The 17,247-nt window shown below is 41.8% G+C and overlaps 1 protein-coding gene across 1 annotated transcript in view; it reads right to left on the bottom strand.

Moving 5' to 3' along the window:
• Positions 1-2,367: 2,367 nt before the first annotated feature.
• sgcd (sarcoglycan, delta (dystrophin-associated glycoprotein)) overlaps positions 2,368-17,247 on the bottom strand; it is a 121,055-nt gene continuing 106,175 nt past the window's right edge. The window contains exons 7-8 of the mRNA XM_079214550.1: positions 10,627-10,750; positions 2,368-3,427 (exon numbers count right to left, since the gene is read on the bottom strand). Coding sequence (XP_079070676.1) covers positions 3,242-3,427; positions 10,627-10,750 — 310 coding nt within the window. The 3' untranslated portion in view covers positions 2,368-3,241. The remainder of the gene's footprint in view (positions 3,428-10,626; positions 10,751-17,247) is intronic.

Genomic DNA, 17,247 nt, shown 5'->3' with positions numbered 1-17,247 from the left:
GTTTCCAGTGTAGCGTTAAAGCATGATTAGCAAGCTAGAAGTCACCTGTCTCGTTGCTGATTCCAACATTCTTCAATGCTATAGTGGTTACAGTAAATGCGCCAAATAATGGGCTGCTGGGTCCTAAAGTGCCTCCGTCTCACTCCCCAGCGCTCAGGAAACATACAAGCTACCTGGCTAAGTAGCCAGCCATTCGCCCAGAGCTGCATTTGCGCTACTCCCGGCCCAATTTAGGTACTTACGTGTGTTCTTTTTACCACAACAACCAGCAGAAATGACTTAGGAAAACAGTTAAGTTTCTGTTCTACTCCTATTCTATTTGTATTGTTGATAAACTGTACAACTTTGCAGATATGTTAATTAGAAATGTTTCCATCTTGGCAGTTGCAAATTCAACTCCACGGCCAGACAAGAACTCTGCAAAATATCTAATGACAGACACTTTTTTTTTTACATCTACTTCCAATGTTTAAAAACTACACTATAGATGTACTATTAATGATAATTATGATGGGGTTTGAATAGAGCTCGGCATTGCATATACATATGAAACAAGATTGAAGTGGTCTTGACAAAGTGGTCTCTACCTAAATCATAGGAAAAGAGTTCATACATGCTTTTATCATCTGAACCTGTTCAGTGTGTAAAGACATAAAGATCTCAACATGTTGGAGAAAGCAGATGCTTTCGGCCAAGTAGTCTGCAATAAGAAGTGAAAATCAGAAAACAGTGCTGTAATCTGTGTTAAACTCCACAGGATCATACGTTTGTCACTTCAATCATTAACAGAATACACACATGTCTTCACACAGAATATAAGATGAAAAAAAGCTAAATAAGAAGTGCGTCATCCCAAACAAGCTAAAAGGGTAAATAGAACATGAAAAAAACCTCATCCTTTTGCAGAGTCAGGTGCTGGCAGCAGGGGTCGCTGCAGTCAGATGTGGTTGAAGGTCTTTGCATTCACACAAAGGGAGAGATTGGTGATTGGGAACCGAGATCAGAGATTATGTATTTGTTGATGCCAAATAAAGTCTGTGTGATGTGCTTCTTCTTGCCACAAGTGCATGGACATAAGGCACAGGCACAGTTCCCCTCTTTCAACAGAGTGGCTCGCATTAGTTTGTTTGTCCCTTGTAAAAACGTCCCAGTGCAAGAAACACGTAGGGTGACCACCGCCGAGGTTAAAGTAGTTTACATTGAACATTTATGACATATGTTCTGTGCAGAACAGAACTCTGACAGTCATCATGGGAAATCAAAACAGCTTTCTATTCAGATTAAAATCAAAAGATTACATCAAATTAAAAAAATGTAAAACTGAACAGTGGTTGTTGAGTGGTTCGTACGGCAAAACTTGTGCCGTGTTCACATCATATCACAAGAAGTGTAAGAACTTGGCGACACCTCTCTGCCACAACATGTTGAAATGTCAAAATCAAAGTTAGTGAAATAGATGTTCCCATAATTCCCATGAATTAACTGCTGCTAGCACTGGGAAGCTAATTTGAGTGGTTTATCCCAGTTGGGTGAGTGTGATATGACGTGAACAGTCACAGTTTGCCATGTCACACTTTGAACAGATTGTAACAAAGACCAAATGGAATATGTTGTGGGCTCATTTACTGATAAACACATTCACTGCTATGCTGATTTAGGCCTCAACAAAGAACAAGTGGAATCAACTTTGACCCAATAATGTATAAGTTCAATTGGAAATACCCCACTGTTCTGCTCTTATCCATAATTTTGTTTTTTTCCTCAAAATCCAAAGGTTGTTTTATGTATTGTCACATTGGCATACTCACAGAACGTAATGCTTTTACACAGATACAGCACATACACTTCTGGAACGGGTATGTGTTCAGACTGAAATGGCTGTTCATAAAAGGTCTACCTTCAAAAAATGTCCAAGTCCAGTGGATGTATTAAAAGAGCTGGAACTGGTGTCACTCCAGGGCCACTGTGCAACTTAAATCCATGAAGGTGTTATATTGGTAAAACTTTCAAAGAGTGTAGGAAAGTGATTTAAACATCAGTGACATCATCCCAAAGTAAAGGCTAATGGCCGAGCAGGCCGGTGAACTGGAAACCTTTTTTGCTTGTGTGGCTGAACAAACGAATGGGTGCATTTTGGTATCTAGTTCTTATAATACATCCATGACATGTCTTCATGTTCATTACACCATCTTATATCCTGAATAGTTGCGATTACGTGCTCATAGAATACCTATAGGGCTTTAAAATGCCTTATGAACAAGAGGAAACGTATAAACCCTTCAGTTATCTCAGCTGGGATAACCATCAGAACAAAAAAGAGAAAATGAGTAAAAAGGGCAAGAAGAATGAAGGGGAGGGGGAGTTGGTGGTGCCTGTAGGTGATCACCCTAGTAATTCCCATACTGAAATGCGCTTGAGGGAGAAAGGGAACAGACCAGTGTCTCTTCTCTAGAGCCGTTCCTCTCAGTTTCTACCAGGAGGCTCCTACGAGCAAAGAGTGTCAGTGTGTGTTTACACAGCGTACACCACATGTATACTGTGTGAATGCATGTCTGTAAGCTAGTGTGTGCATTTGCCGTTTGTGTGTACGCTATAAATAAATAGCGGTGCCATGTATGACTGTTAGGGTAGGACCGGTATTTTACCATTAGTGGCCTTTTATTAAACAGCCAGTCAGTGTCCTATGTATATTCCAAATATGACCTCAGTTGTATAAAAACGTTGTGAAAACCTTCAATGAAACCTTTTTGTTCTTTTTTTTTCTTCTTTTATTCATGTGATTTAGTTTAAAAGCCTAATAACTGCTGCAGTGTCGCATGTATAAAGAGCTTCGAGACATGTGAATGACACACTGAAGAGTTGTAGTGTCCTGCGATGCTCTAAATGCTGATTTCAAAGGTTTTCCACTCTGAAACGTAGAAAATTAAGGGAGCAAATATCTTTTAGCATTGAAATATTGGCACAAAAGACCAGCTGTCAGCAGCTTCAATCCAACATTTTCAGTATTGGCCTGTTAAACATATTGGTTTAGCCTAAACATCAGTCTGTGTGTGTAATTGCAATGTGTATACATTAGTGTCTGTAAAGGTACAGATTGTTGATATTTCCCTCAGGCAGTCTTTGTATGGAGTGTTTGCTGTTTATCGATCCTGGAGGCAGGCAATATGTGTACATCTGTCTGTTTTCGCCCGTTTTTCTTTCAGGATATTGGTGTATTTACTTATATTCGTAGCTATCAGTCCTAAAGGCAGACATTGTTGCTGATCTGGCAGGTGGATCCAGTGCCGGCCTGGGACAGGAAAAGCCTCCCGTTGGGACAAACGCAAACCTCGTAGACAGTCTGCCTATTCCCAGAGGATGAGGAGCTGGTGGAGGCCTTCCCTTCAGGCAGCCGCATCAGACGAATCCTCCGAGCATCCAAAGAGATCTGGTGTAGAGGGAGAGAAAACTGGTAAAATTGGAAACAGGAGGGAAACAAAATAAGCAGAACTCCAGCGGGACAAATAGGAAGAGGAGGGAGAAATAGGCAGATTTTGGTGGTATTGAATAGCATTCAAAGTCAATGAGAAAGAAAAACATGTGAAAGACTATAGATGCACATTTTCAGAGGGTCCCAAGAATTGAAAATGTCTTGTGTGTTTCATTTGTTATCTTGTTATACGTTGACAATCATTAAGATTTCAGTCCTTGATCTCAGTCCTTGATTTGTCGACACCATATTTACTGGTGGTAATAGCAAATGTGGTTTAAAAATTCAGCTCCCAGATTTAGATCATCAGATCTGTGTGGGGGGATGTCTTGGATAACCACCTGATGGTTAGGTGGAATAAATGGCGCGGGGAATGGCTAGACAGAACTGCTAAACCTAAGAGTGTAAGGCGCATTGATTGGGAATGTCTGACTGAGGCCCCTGTCTGCGATCGTCTTCTACTCCCACCTCCGGAAGAATTTTTCGGGCATCCGAGGGGAAGGTTAGGACATGGAATTACAAGTGGGCCACGTTCAAAACCTCCATTGTGGTAGTGCCTGCTAGGATTTGTGCTCGGAAGGTTGTTGGAGCCTGTCATGGCGGCAACCTAGGAAGGAGGTTGTCAAGCTGTAGAGGGTCTCCAGAAACAGCAGGCAGGTACCGGCTGCAGTTGCAGCGGTCACCAAAGCAAAAACCCAGGGGAGTTCGGGGAAACTATGGAGAAGGAATTTCGGTTTGAAGACTGAAAGGTAGAGTTTGAAGACTCATAGAAAGAATCATCCATATCCCTGGCAGAAGTCGCTGAGGTAGTCAGTGAGGGTGAGGCTGAATGAGATTCCTGATACCAATCAGATTCCTCAGGAATATGTCAAACCCCAGACCCAGAAGGAGTAATGTGGATTCCATCCTGGCCGTGAACAGTGGACCAGCGGACCAGCTCTTTAACCTTACAGGGCTGTTGAAGGAGTCATGGCTTTAGACCATCACCCTGGTCAAGGGGGTACTTCTGAAATATAGGGGAGAGGGTTGTTGCTGCAAGCCATCTGGTCCTTCTGTAAAACCAAAGCGAGAGAAAATCAAACACCTTTCCAGTGGGTGTTGGCCTTTGCCAGGGTTGTCCCTTGTCACCGGCATTCTGTTTGTCATTTCCATGGACATGATCTCAAGGTGCAGCTGGAGAGAGGAGGGTGTCCGGTTTGAAGACCTGATAATTGCATCTCCACCAGACCATGACCTTCAGCAAGCACTGTGAGTGAGAAGCAGTCGGGATGAGAGTCAATAACTCCAAGAGCTCCGTATGATCCCAGTCCTGCAGTGAGAAATACTTAGCTCTTTCCTAAGTCACCTTGCAGCATCCAAGATTCATCAACTTTAAAATCATTTTCTTTCCCCCACCCCCAAGTAACACATCTTGAAGTTCAGTTATAATGGATTCCGAAAGCCTGATGTATTAGGTTGAAGTTTGGAATGATTGTGACTTTGGCCATGTTATCTACTTGCTGTTTAAAGGAGATGTCTAAGTTAAGTAGTTTCTTGTTGGCTGATGGTGAATTAAGGAGTTTGGACTGAGGCCAGCAGGACAGGGCTGTTCTGTCGATAGTCAAGATGTGTAATTTCTGGCAGAAAACCAGTTACATCTTAACACATCTTCAAATTCCCTGAAATCACCTCTCCTCAATAAATGTCTGCATCTGCATATCCTGCCTTTACCTGTTCATATCGCAACCCGACATAATGTACAGTATGCTTGACCTTTTTACAGTCAGGATTCATTCAGACTAGAATAGTCAATCATTATATTTCTTTATAGGCTAAACACCTATCTTTTTCCATTTCATCTTTACCTTGGATCACTTCCGCTTAATAATGTGTCTCCTCTAGTCTCTTCATTGTAATTGCTCTCAGAGCAAATCTCTTCACCCGCTCTCCATAGCTTAGCTTTTGTTCTTCTTTTCAGAAGTTCTACCTCACAGGATTGGACTTGCACAAATTAAGTGGTCTTGATATGAACTTGATTGCTGAATCTATCCAATTTCCCTGACATCAAATCGTATGGATAAGAGATTTATCAATCCATATTTACAGCGTATTCCAACTCTTTTAGACATTCATTGCACAGTGACAGAATAGCTGAGTGAGTGCAGTGAATGATGAAGGTTGTGTGTGGAATTTGAAGCACACAGTGTGGCAGAATGATATCCATTAGAAAAGTCACCCACAATGCATCTGTGTGGCATCACCTCTACACCTCTATAGACAAATAGCTTATGGATTGAGGTAATGGTAGCCGAGAGGAGAGGGAAGCGGGATTGTCACCAATACAAATCATCAGTTTGAATCCCTGAGGCAGGAGACAAGATGTAGGTAAAGGGTAAAAGGAAGTCTCTTAAAGCCTGGAAAAGTCTCAATGTACTGGGATTCATGTCAGGACACTCACACACTAGAAACCAGCTGTGCATTGTCAGATCTGTCTTTTGCAAATTAAGCATGAATTGTTGACAAAGACAGGGGTAAACCTGAAAACCATGTCCTGCTAAAAGCTGAGCATAACATAACTGTCTGCCGACTCCCGGGCCATTCCTCTTTTCTCCCGAGGAATAAAAAGAGAGCAAAATACCAGAAAAATTAATTCTGCCACACCGCCACGAACACACATACTCGCACACAGCTACTCATCCACTCATTTTACTCCCTTCAACCCCACATTGATTGGAACAAACTGCCCTTCTCCCTCTGCACAGACACAAACCACTGCCGCATGAATCTCATCTATCTGCCTTCTCCTCCCTTCCTCCCTACAGGCCTCCAGGGGCTCGTACAGAACTGGTGTCTCAATGGCCAAGGAGAGGAGGAGCTCTCCAGCCATAAAAAAAGGTAAAGGAGCCATTACCAGGCGCCTTTGGGAGGCATCACCATCAAATGACCTGGAACACTTTTAAAGCAGAGTCTCAGCTGACTACATCCGACAGCTGCTGTTGAACAAATCTTTCACCACGAGGGGCAGACAGTGTGAGAGACTGGTAGGACCTGTGCGTAAGTGTGTGGATAGATAATTTCATGTGTGTGGAAAGCTGAAGCGTGCTTGTTTGTAGTGAAGGACAAAAGTACATAGGCACGTAAAGGCAAGACTCATATATATTTTCACTGATAAAAAAACAATAGTTTAAACAGATTTTTGTTCTCGTTTTCACTTTCTAATTTCACAGGACCTTCCTACTTTGCGCACGATGGTGATATAAGTCCACGCTGCACTTTGCATCTGCATTGTACTCTGTGCACAACCTTGTGGTAAAAGAATAATAGAAGCTAACTCAATACCTACACAATGTCTGTGTAAGTAAAAGCAGCACCTTAACAGAGCAGCAGCTGCGGTCCTCCATCACTGTCTACACGGATGCGTTCAGTCACAGCACTGAGTGTTGGTCACCCACGTTCTTGCAGTGCCCGGAGTCCAATACATAATCACAAAGTGTGTTTGTCTCAACGCAAGAGCAACAAGAGCCCTTATGGAGCCTGCTGAGAGCTGTATTGATGGAAATAGAAAGGTACCTGTTCGAATGAGACGGAAGACTAAAAACGTGGCTGAAACATAGACTGTAAAGCGAACGCAGTCACCATGACCAATTGGTTTGTGGACTACCGTTTTGAACCCATTTGATTTCCCAGACCAGACGAGCAAACCCTGCTTCAGCATCTATTTTACTCTAAGTGAAAATCATGTTGCATTGACAAAGACTTGAAACAAGCTATTTAGACCATAGACGCATGTTTACAATATTTACTCAGGTAAGAAATCAAGTGAGAAGTGAAGTCAGTTTCTCATAGACTTTTATAAAATCAGACTTCTTTTGCCACCAGAGTCTTCCTGTTGGCCATTAGAAATAATGCAAGTTTACGACACTTTTCAGAACCAGAGGTTGCTTCTTTGGTTGAAACCAACCAAACTTTAACTTAAACACACAAGTCACTTTAACATACACTTACATTAATGTTATCTGTTGTCTGAGCACTTTATCCTTATCTTATTTAGACTTTTTGCACTGTTGCTGTCGTTGATTGTTGTTTGTCTCGTCTAATGTCTAATGTCTAATGTATGCACCTTTCGCCCAACTAAATTCCTCGTCTGTGCAAACATTCCTGGCAATAAACGGTTTCTGATTCTGATTCTGATTCTGAAAGGCCTCCAGTGTAAACCAGCCTTAATGTCCACACTACATTTGGGAAAACAATTGCTGCACTGGTGTCTATGTAGTGAACCAAACCCTACAGCTGAGTGTATGTAGGTGCGCTCAGTGGTGGGCTGTCAGGGCCTGCTAAGCCTTCTCTGCTGCCCTAAACATTTAATGTTTTTATTAGTTTCTTTATTTTTTTTTCATAATTAAAAGTTATATCTATTTTATAATGTAATTGTTTTTCACAAATACACTACATGTATTATAATTAGGGCTGGGCAAAGTTGAAAACAATTTAACTGATTAATCGCATTATTTTTCTGAGATTAATTGCAATTAATTGCATTATGCGCCAAATGCAATAATGAAGTAAAAACTAGTGTATTGCGCGCTTTTATTTTAAGGTAATGTTATCAGAATAATATAACAGGCACTCTGGAGCAACAGCAAGTTAACAACAGTATATACAACAGTTTTCTTTTTTTTTATGAACAGGTACCACAATAAACATTTGTCTTTTATCAGGGAACAACATAAACAGCCAGTCCTTCTTTTGTCCATGTTCAAACAGTAATGTAAAAAAAAAAATCTGAAACAGTCAAAACATGTGAAGCAGCACCCACAATATAATGAACTGTGTAAGTAACTCAATGTGTTCTAAAGTTAGAAACAGTTTGTCAATCAATTTGGTTGTTTTTGTTGCATGTTTTTAGTCTGCCGTAAGGAAAATGTATCTGGTTTCCTGTTTTGAGATAAGGTGCTTTTATTTTGAAGGTGAGAAACGGGATTGAAACGGAAGTAGCATAGTGCGCCTTTTAACGGCTAAAGCTACGGTCTTTAAAGACCATCTGTCGGAGGGGTACGTTACAAACTGTGACTCTGAGATAACTGTTACAGGATGTCCAGTAGTCTCAGTGAGAGTCACTTGTGTAGTCATACAACTTGTGTTTTCTCCTGAAGACGGAGCGTCTGGAGGGTCACACGCGCTGTCAATGCGCTGCGTCAATGCTGTGTAATGTAAAGCCCCTCCCAATGCAAAAAAAATAATAATGCAGTTAACGTCATGATAAAATAATGAATGCCTTAACACGGCAATTTATAACGCGATAACGTGCCCAGTCCTAATTATAATATTTTTTCCTTATTAACTTATTTCCTCATTGCACACCTAAGGTGTTCCTGTTCCTTTTTGTGTTTTTTCATCTGCAGTGGCGTTGTGTTGATGTGTCTATGGTGCTGTTTTTACGGGGTTGGGCTGGTCAGGTGGGTCAGTCAGGATGCACAACATCGGCGAGGCGAGGTTGGAGGCGTCTGACCGAGAAGCGCTGCGTTATTACGCGTTGCTTGGTGGGGGCGTCTGCTCGTGGTTGAAGTGGCTTTGTGAATCGGTCCATCAGCTGTTAAACTAAACAGCATGCGTAGGTACCAAATCCACGGCCCGCCACTGGGTGAGCTACAGTACATCACTGTGCATGGTGTGGGAAAAAAATATGGTGTCACTTCTGGTTAGACTGGGGGAAGTTATCCTTTAAGAGAACACGCATGTGTAATCATTTGTCAGTTATGTGACTGAATGGCTGGCTTCAGGAATCAGTGTGTGTGTGTGTGTGTGTGTGTGTGTGTGTGTGTGACAGAGGTTTGACAAATGGAAATCTGCAACACTAATGGAGTGTGAGAACGTGATTATAATTATATGAATTGACCATCACAAGTTCAACAGCCTCACTTTCGACCACACACCCGTGAAAACTGCGAAGCGATGAGGTGTGGGCGTGGCTACTGCGGTTACTTTTAATTGGAGTAAACTAAATCCAAGGGCACCTTGCAGAAACGGTCTCTCTATCCTCGTACATCTCATATCAGAGCTCGTCTCAACGTATGGAAATGTTTTTGTGGGAAACTTTTAAACACTTTATTCTCCCTAATCCTCCCTCACTGATTTGAACAGATCTGACATGACTTGACTGGTGCAACCTAAGGTGGGAAATCCTTTTATCAGCACAGCCGGCTGTGATGAATGTGAGGACTGATGTGTATAACGAATCAGGGGATGGTTGGAGGAATTTAGGAGCAGGGAGGAAGAGATGAAAGAAGCAGTATGAGGGTGAGTAGTGGATCAGCTAAAAGGGGGGAAAAGGATGTTAAATAAGCAAAGTTGAAGACAGAAAATGGGACAAAGGAAGGACAAAGAGGACAGGACCTGACAGGAAGCTGGAAAAGAGTAAAAGATGGATGAAAAAGAAAAAGTCAGCATGTGGAAGAACCAATGAAAACGGAATTGGTGATTGAATGGAGGATGGGCAGAGAACAGAAGGGAAAAACAATACAATTCTGTTCTCTATTTTCCTGCTTTTCTGAGATGCTCTAACACATTCTGGTGGACGGCCAGCATGAAAACTGTCACCGGCCAATAAGCTAAATGCTGGTCCATGTTGGCTGAGGGAGCTAACTATTGTTTGGATCGCTGTTCGCAAAAAATAAGTTTGGACAGGAGAAATATTGGATCGAGATAGATCCCAATCAGCCAATGTTGCCGGAGGACAAGAGAAGTTAAGAAGTTAATTTCTCAACTTGTCAGTACACAGAGTGGGAGGTTTGGCCGAAAGTACGTTCGAAGTAAGAATACTGCATTTAGCTGCACATTTCCAGCTTTGTCATCAAATAAACAACTTAATGAAATTTATTTTACTATTTTACAACTCGGACATGTCTTTCCTGTTAGTGATTAGCTTTAGTGACAGACTAGTATCACATTGTTTTTAAAGGATGAGTTTAGAGGCAGCCTTTTACATATTTTGAATCAAAATAAGAAAAGCTCAATAGAAAAAAAGAAAGGAATGATTCATGATAAGATGGCAAATAAATAAATGGAGGTAAATAAATAGACATAATTTGAATTACTGTTTCGTGGTTTGGGGGTTTGGTTACTCTTTAACTCGGTAAGAACAATTTTATTATTTGTATTGGCGCTACTTATTGACTCACCTCTCCGTCTTTGGACTCCAGTCGCAGCTCGTTCCTGCAGATAGCCTGGATGTCTCCCGCCTCAGCCAGGATCTGGATGCCTTTAGGAGCCTCCATCAGTAGGGAGCGAGTGGGAGACTCGAGCCTGGGAAGAAGGGGAGGGAGAACAGCGCTGTTACCGGTAATGTTTCCACCTAACGTTTGAGTAGGACAGCTAAGTCTTAAAAACTCAATTTGTTTTCTTTGTTATGATCCTCAGATTTTTATTTAGTTCCATATGTTCCAAAATAACACCAAAAATGTCCCCAGTCTCAATGTTTAAAACTTAAATAGGTCCTCACAAAGAAACGCATGTAAGAATACCTTTTAAGGACCACCACCATGAATGGAGTGGTGGAAATTGAGTGGATCTGACACTACGGGCCCACCTGCATGCTGTTCCGGCTTAAGACATTTCTATACGATTAGAAATTGTGGATTAAAAAGCAGCCCACTCCTCTTCACATCTTGACAAAAAACACTCAGAGCCACAAGCCGATCTATACGGGAAGCAGCGGAGGTGTCAAAACGCTTCAGTGGATTCAGACCTGCAGAGGAGGTCTCTGTAGACTTCCTGTCTTCCTGTCACCACAGCAGTTGTGAAAAAATACGTGATGTTTTCTCCATAGGGAAGGTTTTCATTTATATATCACACACACTCTGTATTATTTAGCTTGGGCATTGTGAGCTTTTGTTCTGAGCGAGGAGCAGCTTTTAAAGGTTCTGTTTATATGTACATAATGCAGTATATGAGTCAATCATCTTCTCCAGTGTTCTGGGTTCAAGTGAGAATTTCTATGTATATGTATTCATTTGTAGGATTATGTTGAATTGTTGTCAACATGAAGACACAAGAGTCTATGTCACAACAATGTCATAGTTTCGAGTCATTATTATTTCAGCTTTGTTTTTGAGAATTGTGTATTTCTGTGATTTTGCCATGGTGGATGGCTGAAATACGACGACACCCACGAGCCTCAGCTGCCGAGCCTTGGAGAAGAATCAAGTCAGAGTGGGGCGACTATCAAGACGCGGGAGGAAAGTGACTCCACCAAGACCGCTCTTGTACTTGATCCTGGTTGTGGCAGCGACTGGAAATAAGTTAATGCGCAACACCACCAAAGTTTAGTAAAATTAAGTTTCATCAATATCATGAATGATAATTACATTGTGTCAAATATTTTACAAATTAAGAGATAGATTAAGCAGTGGCGAAACAGGCCAACAATGGTAAGCTTTTTATAAATTTTGCATGCTATTTCATCATTAAATTCACTTCAGAGAATTCAACTGTGTAATTTAGAATTTTGACAATTTTACGCAAATTAATGGCAAAATGAAAACTCCCTGCAGGTGCTAGCTCGCCGCAGGCGCTAGCTTGCTGTCCCATCCATAATGATAGTCTCTCTCCATTCAGGTGTGTCAGTGGTATCTCAAAACACTGTGTTGTTGCTCTTGAGAAACACAAGCCACACAATAGTTGCTGCAGTCCTCTAAAATATCCAAAATATCCAAGAAGAACATCTTTATTCTCGTACTTGACTTTGTGTATTGCTATAAAACATCACTTGTATTGCACACAATGATTCATGGAAAGCAAATTAACAACAATTTGGTTTTATAATACTAATCTCTAAAAACGTGCATATGGCAACACTAACAAATAAAGTGGTTGTACGTATCACAGAACAGTACAAATAGTAACACAAAGTGAAACAGACTGAGTCGAACAAATTGCATCAGCGAAAGTAACAGTCAGAAACCAAAACATGAGCAAGAGAAAGAACAGTGGAGGAACCCAACTATCTTATTTCTTATGTAATCCCCTGTAGTCGGCTGGTGTCATTCTCTGAATATGCTCCTGGCAGGTGAACAAAGTCGCCTAAGCAGTGACCTGAATTCCTCAGAGGATGAGGAGAGGAGGGGAGAGAGGAGTTGCTGTAAAGTAGCTGGTTGCATGTTCCAATAGTAAATGTTGAAACTTTACTTTAGTTTCAGCAAAGTAAAATAACACTATATGTCAAGAACCTATATGTTGGAGTTCAAAGTCAGGTTATCTGGCAGGAAAAATGTCAGGGTGGAGGATGAACATTTTTCATGCCAAAGGTACTAAAAGGTACTACTATTTCTGATGGAGCACCAACTGGCGCATGGTGTGGTATAAGAGAAGAGAAAGAACAAAAGAGGAAGAGAGAGGAGCTTTTTTCACAATTATCAAGCCAAAAGCTTTACTGTCTTTTTGCCATATGTTTTTGTTGTGTTGGGCATTGTTACTGTCAAAAGTAAATTGTTATATTACAACATTGCGGCCATTAAAAATATACTTGTTATGTTCCAGCATTACATATTGAGAAAACGTTTGCATGTCTCTCTGCGCATGTTGGGTATATTGTCCAGAGGGTGTGTAGCCTACTTTTCATTTTTTAATATATAGACTCTGCTGTCCTTTTCCCATTTATAGTCCCCCCTCCCCAGTATTTCATTTAAAAGTACATTTTTATGAAAAAAGGCTGCAAAATTGAAGCATGACGTTTGTCTCTTCATTTCACCTTTAGCATAAGGCCAGCAGCGCCTAACTGTACAACTTGTCAACGTAAACACTTTAGCTGTGACCAACAGCCGTTTGATGGGGAGCTGAAGTGGGGTGCAGACGATTTCAAGAGAGGCATTGCACCTGAAGCCCTGAGAAAACAACAACCTGCCCACTAAAGGGGGATTTGAGACGTTTCAGATGGTAAACAGCAATTAAATGTCCACTGTAACGATACGATGTGCGGTTGTTATTGGCTGAATATTTACTTCCAAAAGGTGAGTTTATTGAAGTATTTCAGGAACAATATTCACGAACATCCATTCTGAGGGGTCCCTCTGATGGATGTGCTGCTCAGGTTACAGTATACAGGGGGGGGAAATGGCCGCCAAACACTGAAGGATGTGAGAAAACAGCCACCGATTAAGAGAGTGAGCAAGTTTCCAAATTAAAGCATTAATCTCCTTTGCATTACCCTTTGCTCTCTGCACCGCAGAAGGTTAAGCCTGAACACACATTAATAACAGTGTGTGAAACACGGCGATTAATCAAATGTACATCATCTAACGCCTCATCATCGTTGTTTGATTTCCAGTTGTGTTCACTTGTCACGATAGGACAAATGTGAAAACGAGCGCTCGATTAGATTGGATTAATTAGCGGTTTTCTTTCCCCTCTCCTCCGAACGCGTCGGGCCGATCACTCACTCGACCAGCTTGTTTTATTTTTGTTTCTCCGTCTGTGCTCGCGTCAACAGTGCCGACACAACCTATTAGTATTCTCGTTAACCGATGCCAACCGGCGGGCGAATAAAAACAAATTAGAACCGGTGCAGTTTCAAACTGTTGCATCTGGACATTAAGTGAACATGGTTGAGACTTTATTTCTTACGATTGCTATGCTAAGACAAGGGAGCAAAAATAAAATTGTCCCACGGAGGCCGTGGTGAGAATGATAAAAGGTTTCCTAAAAGCTCAGGGATGGAGCTTCGAAGTGGAAAAAACAGAATTGGTGGTTCTTCAAATGTCCGACAAGCCATTTTTGGGGATTTTTCGTTGGCAGTCTGAGGCTATGAAAGCCTTACAGGAAGTCTTTGGATGTACTTGAGAAAGAAGGATCCATAAAATAACCAAATTCTGTGGCACTAGGTTGAGGTACCTGGATCGTCACCCCTACAAAGAAATAGTGTAAGAGGAGGAAGAGAGAGGACATTTTTTTACAAAATTGAAAAGAGGTATTCAGTGTGAAGGCCTCCCTCTTTCTCCCAGGTCGCTCCGCGGGGGTTCAGGCCACGGAGTATTTCCACCCCGCGGATATATTACTTTTCATTTCCTCTACACAGCCGTCCCCGTGAATCATTTTACCATTTTTTTTACTCTTATGTCTGTCTCGTTGTAATATAAACGTTGTAATATAAACAGTTTTTCCTATTTCATAAAAAAAGAAGGGAAACTTGAAATCTGTATGTGTACAAAACTTCAAGAACGCCATGCATTATTAACGAGCTGATGTCAAGATATTCACTCTCTTCCACTTTCTGTCGACTACTTATTCTGTTGCTTACATTTTGTCTTTGCTTTCACCTTTTACCAGCGGCGGGCCGTGGATTTGGTACCTACACTTGCTGTTTAGTTTTAACAGCTGATCGCGGCGCGGCAAAACTGAGCTAATAGGGAAAAATAATTATAATAAATGTAGTGTATTTGTTTACATGATAAAATAGATATAACTTTTAATTAAAAAATGATAATAAAAAAAAAACTTTGTGATTCTGTTTAGGCCAGCAGAGAAGGCGTAGCATTGCCCTGACGGCCTGCCACTTTTTACTCTTATGGTTGTCACAAACTCATTTCCCTCAGCGATCGATGCAGCTTCCCCTCCTTCTTGTTATTTAATTTTTACTTTTGTACATCCTCCTCTTACCCTTTCTCTGTAGTTTCTTGGCAGCATTTCACATCTGCAACCGGAATCGAAGGTTAATATCGTATCGTCCGCCTGCATATAACAACAGAGCTGATTGGAGGCTTTTGACAACGGTAAACTCGCACAGTCTGAGAAACTAGTGGACAGCTCTCTCCTTCTCCTCTCTCGATGAACTCCTTTGTCCTTGGCGACGGAGCATTCCTCAAATTATCTGCAACTGTTTCTTGTGCCGTGCGGGCACAGCGGTTAGAGAGGTTTGGTGCTATAAATATATATATATATATATATATATATATATATATATATATATATATATATATATATGCAACGGTGAGTTGAAATGGGCTGCCGTTCGTGCCACGCAGCAAATCACAGGTTAAATGGCAATCTGGGGCCTGAAGCGAGCGCGGCTGATTGCCTTCGTAGGACTCCGCGAACAGCCGGACACTCTGCTCGGGGACACGGCATCCGCTCAATTACTGAGATCAGTGCAAGCTGAAGGTGTGGAGGATGACAAGGGCAGAGGGGAGGGAGGAAAGAAAGGTGTGACTGTGACATGAAAGAGGACAGAAAGGGAAGAATAAGGAGAGGAAAAGAAAGGATCACGGATGTGGGATCTTAATTTGTTACCTATTCTAACGCTAATGTGCTACGGTGTTAATGGTGAAGGCTACCAGCAGTCTGGATCTCTTTTGTCGTATTAAAATATGCTGCCCATTATTTCTAATGGGAATGTGTTGTTTGTTTTTTGGGCCCGAGTTCCGATTGTTTAGTGTCGCTGTACGCTTGTTTTTTGTTAACTGCTTATAACGGCTCCGCGTCGTTTAATGCTAGTTGATAAATCAAACAACAAGGTCAAACAGAGAGACTGTGAAGTGAAGTTTAGAGTCAGAGATTAATGTGGGAGTGGTGAGATCAAGGTAATTGAGGCAAGAAGAAGAGGAGGGTGGAGGGTAAGTGAGGGCAGGGTGAGGATAAGGAGGGAACGTGAGAGAGGGGGAGCAGGCAGGGCAGATTAGGGACGGCAAGAGTTAAAACAAGAGCTGAGATGGAGAGGCGAGGAAGACAAGGAGAGGAAGAGGAAAGGAGACAGAGGAGAAAGAGCTTCGTTCACCGAGTCTCTGATCGCGGCGCAGACCACTGTGGTCAGGTTGAAGTGCAGGCCGAGGGCTTCCTCCCTCATGATTACACTGTCCTGAACCTTTCAGTTCACTTGTTTTTTTTATATTTTTATTCAGTTTAGTAATATAACTACACCATGTATGATTGCTCCCTGCACCTTATACAAATGTTGTGTGCATGCCGGATAATATTGAAGTTAGCCTCCATTCTGTGCGTTTTCCGTCTGTCAGCGCAGTTTCAATCTCAGCACAATAATATTGAGTGAAGATTGCAGGGCGCTAACACTGTCCATACAGGAAGAGCCGTGGGACAAACATCCCCAGATTGACTTCAGGTGAGTCGATCAAAGTTTTCATGATGTACAAACTTTGAGTTTATCGGCTGGTGCTGGAAGTGAGCCACATCTCATTTCACCTCACAATTCTTTTCATCGCTCTTTCTTTTATTTATTTCTGGCTCTCCTAAGGTCCCACATTCACTGTCCTTCTTATTGTTTCATTTGTATTCCTTTTATCTGTGCTCTGAATTGGCCGGGACATAAACCAAGGTGAACTATCAAATTCACGAACGCTGCCATTTCACTTTCCCAAACATGTTTGTCAGACGCAAGGACACATCCTGTTGACAAGGCATTACCTCCCAGATGGATATGACAGTTACGTGTGTGTGTGTGTGTGTGTGTGTGTGTGTGTGTGTGTGTGTGTGTATATGTGTGTGTTGGGGGTTAACGCGATATCCCGAAATGGGGCTTGAATCCTCGATTTCCAAAGGGTGGAGAGAGATTAGAGTAAGATTAGATTTTAGCCATGCACTGACGAGCTCTCTCCACTTTTCTGATATGATTGGATAGTTTGTGCCATATTTCATTCTCAATTGACTTCTTGTCACCAAAGATGCATGAACACGGGGAGGATGAAAAGGGGGAAGAAAAAACAACAACAAACCTCACATCGCTGTAGACTCTGACTGTCAAATTACACAGACAATCACATGATGAGGGGCTTTGGAGCGGCGCTAAGAAATCATCT

Source organism: Taurulus bubalis (assembly GCF_910589615.1).
Source record: "Taurulus bubalis genome assembly, chromosome: 2".
In the NCBI taxonomy this organism is placed as follows: Eukaryota; Metazoa; Chordata; class Actinopteri; order Perciformes; family Cottidae; genus Taurulus; species Taurulus bubalis.
Note: the sequence above shows the minus strand (reverse complement) of the source record. Positions and strands in the feature narration are given on the sequence as shown.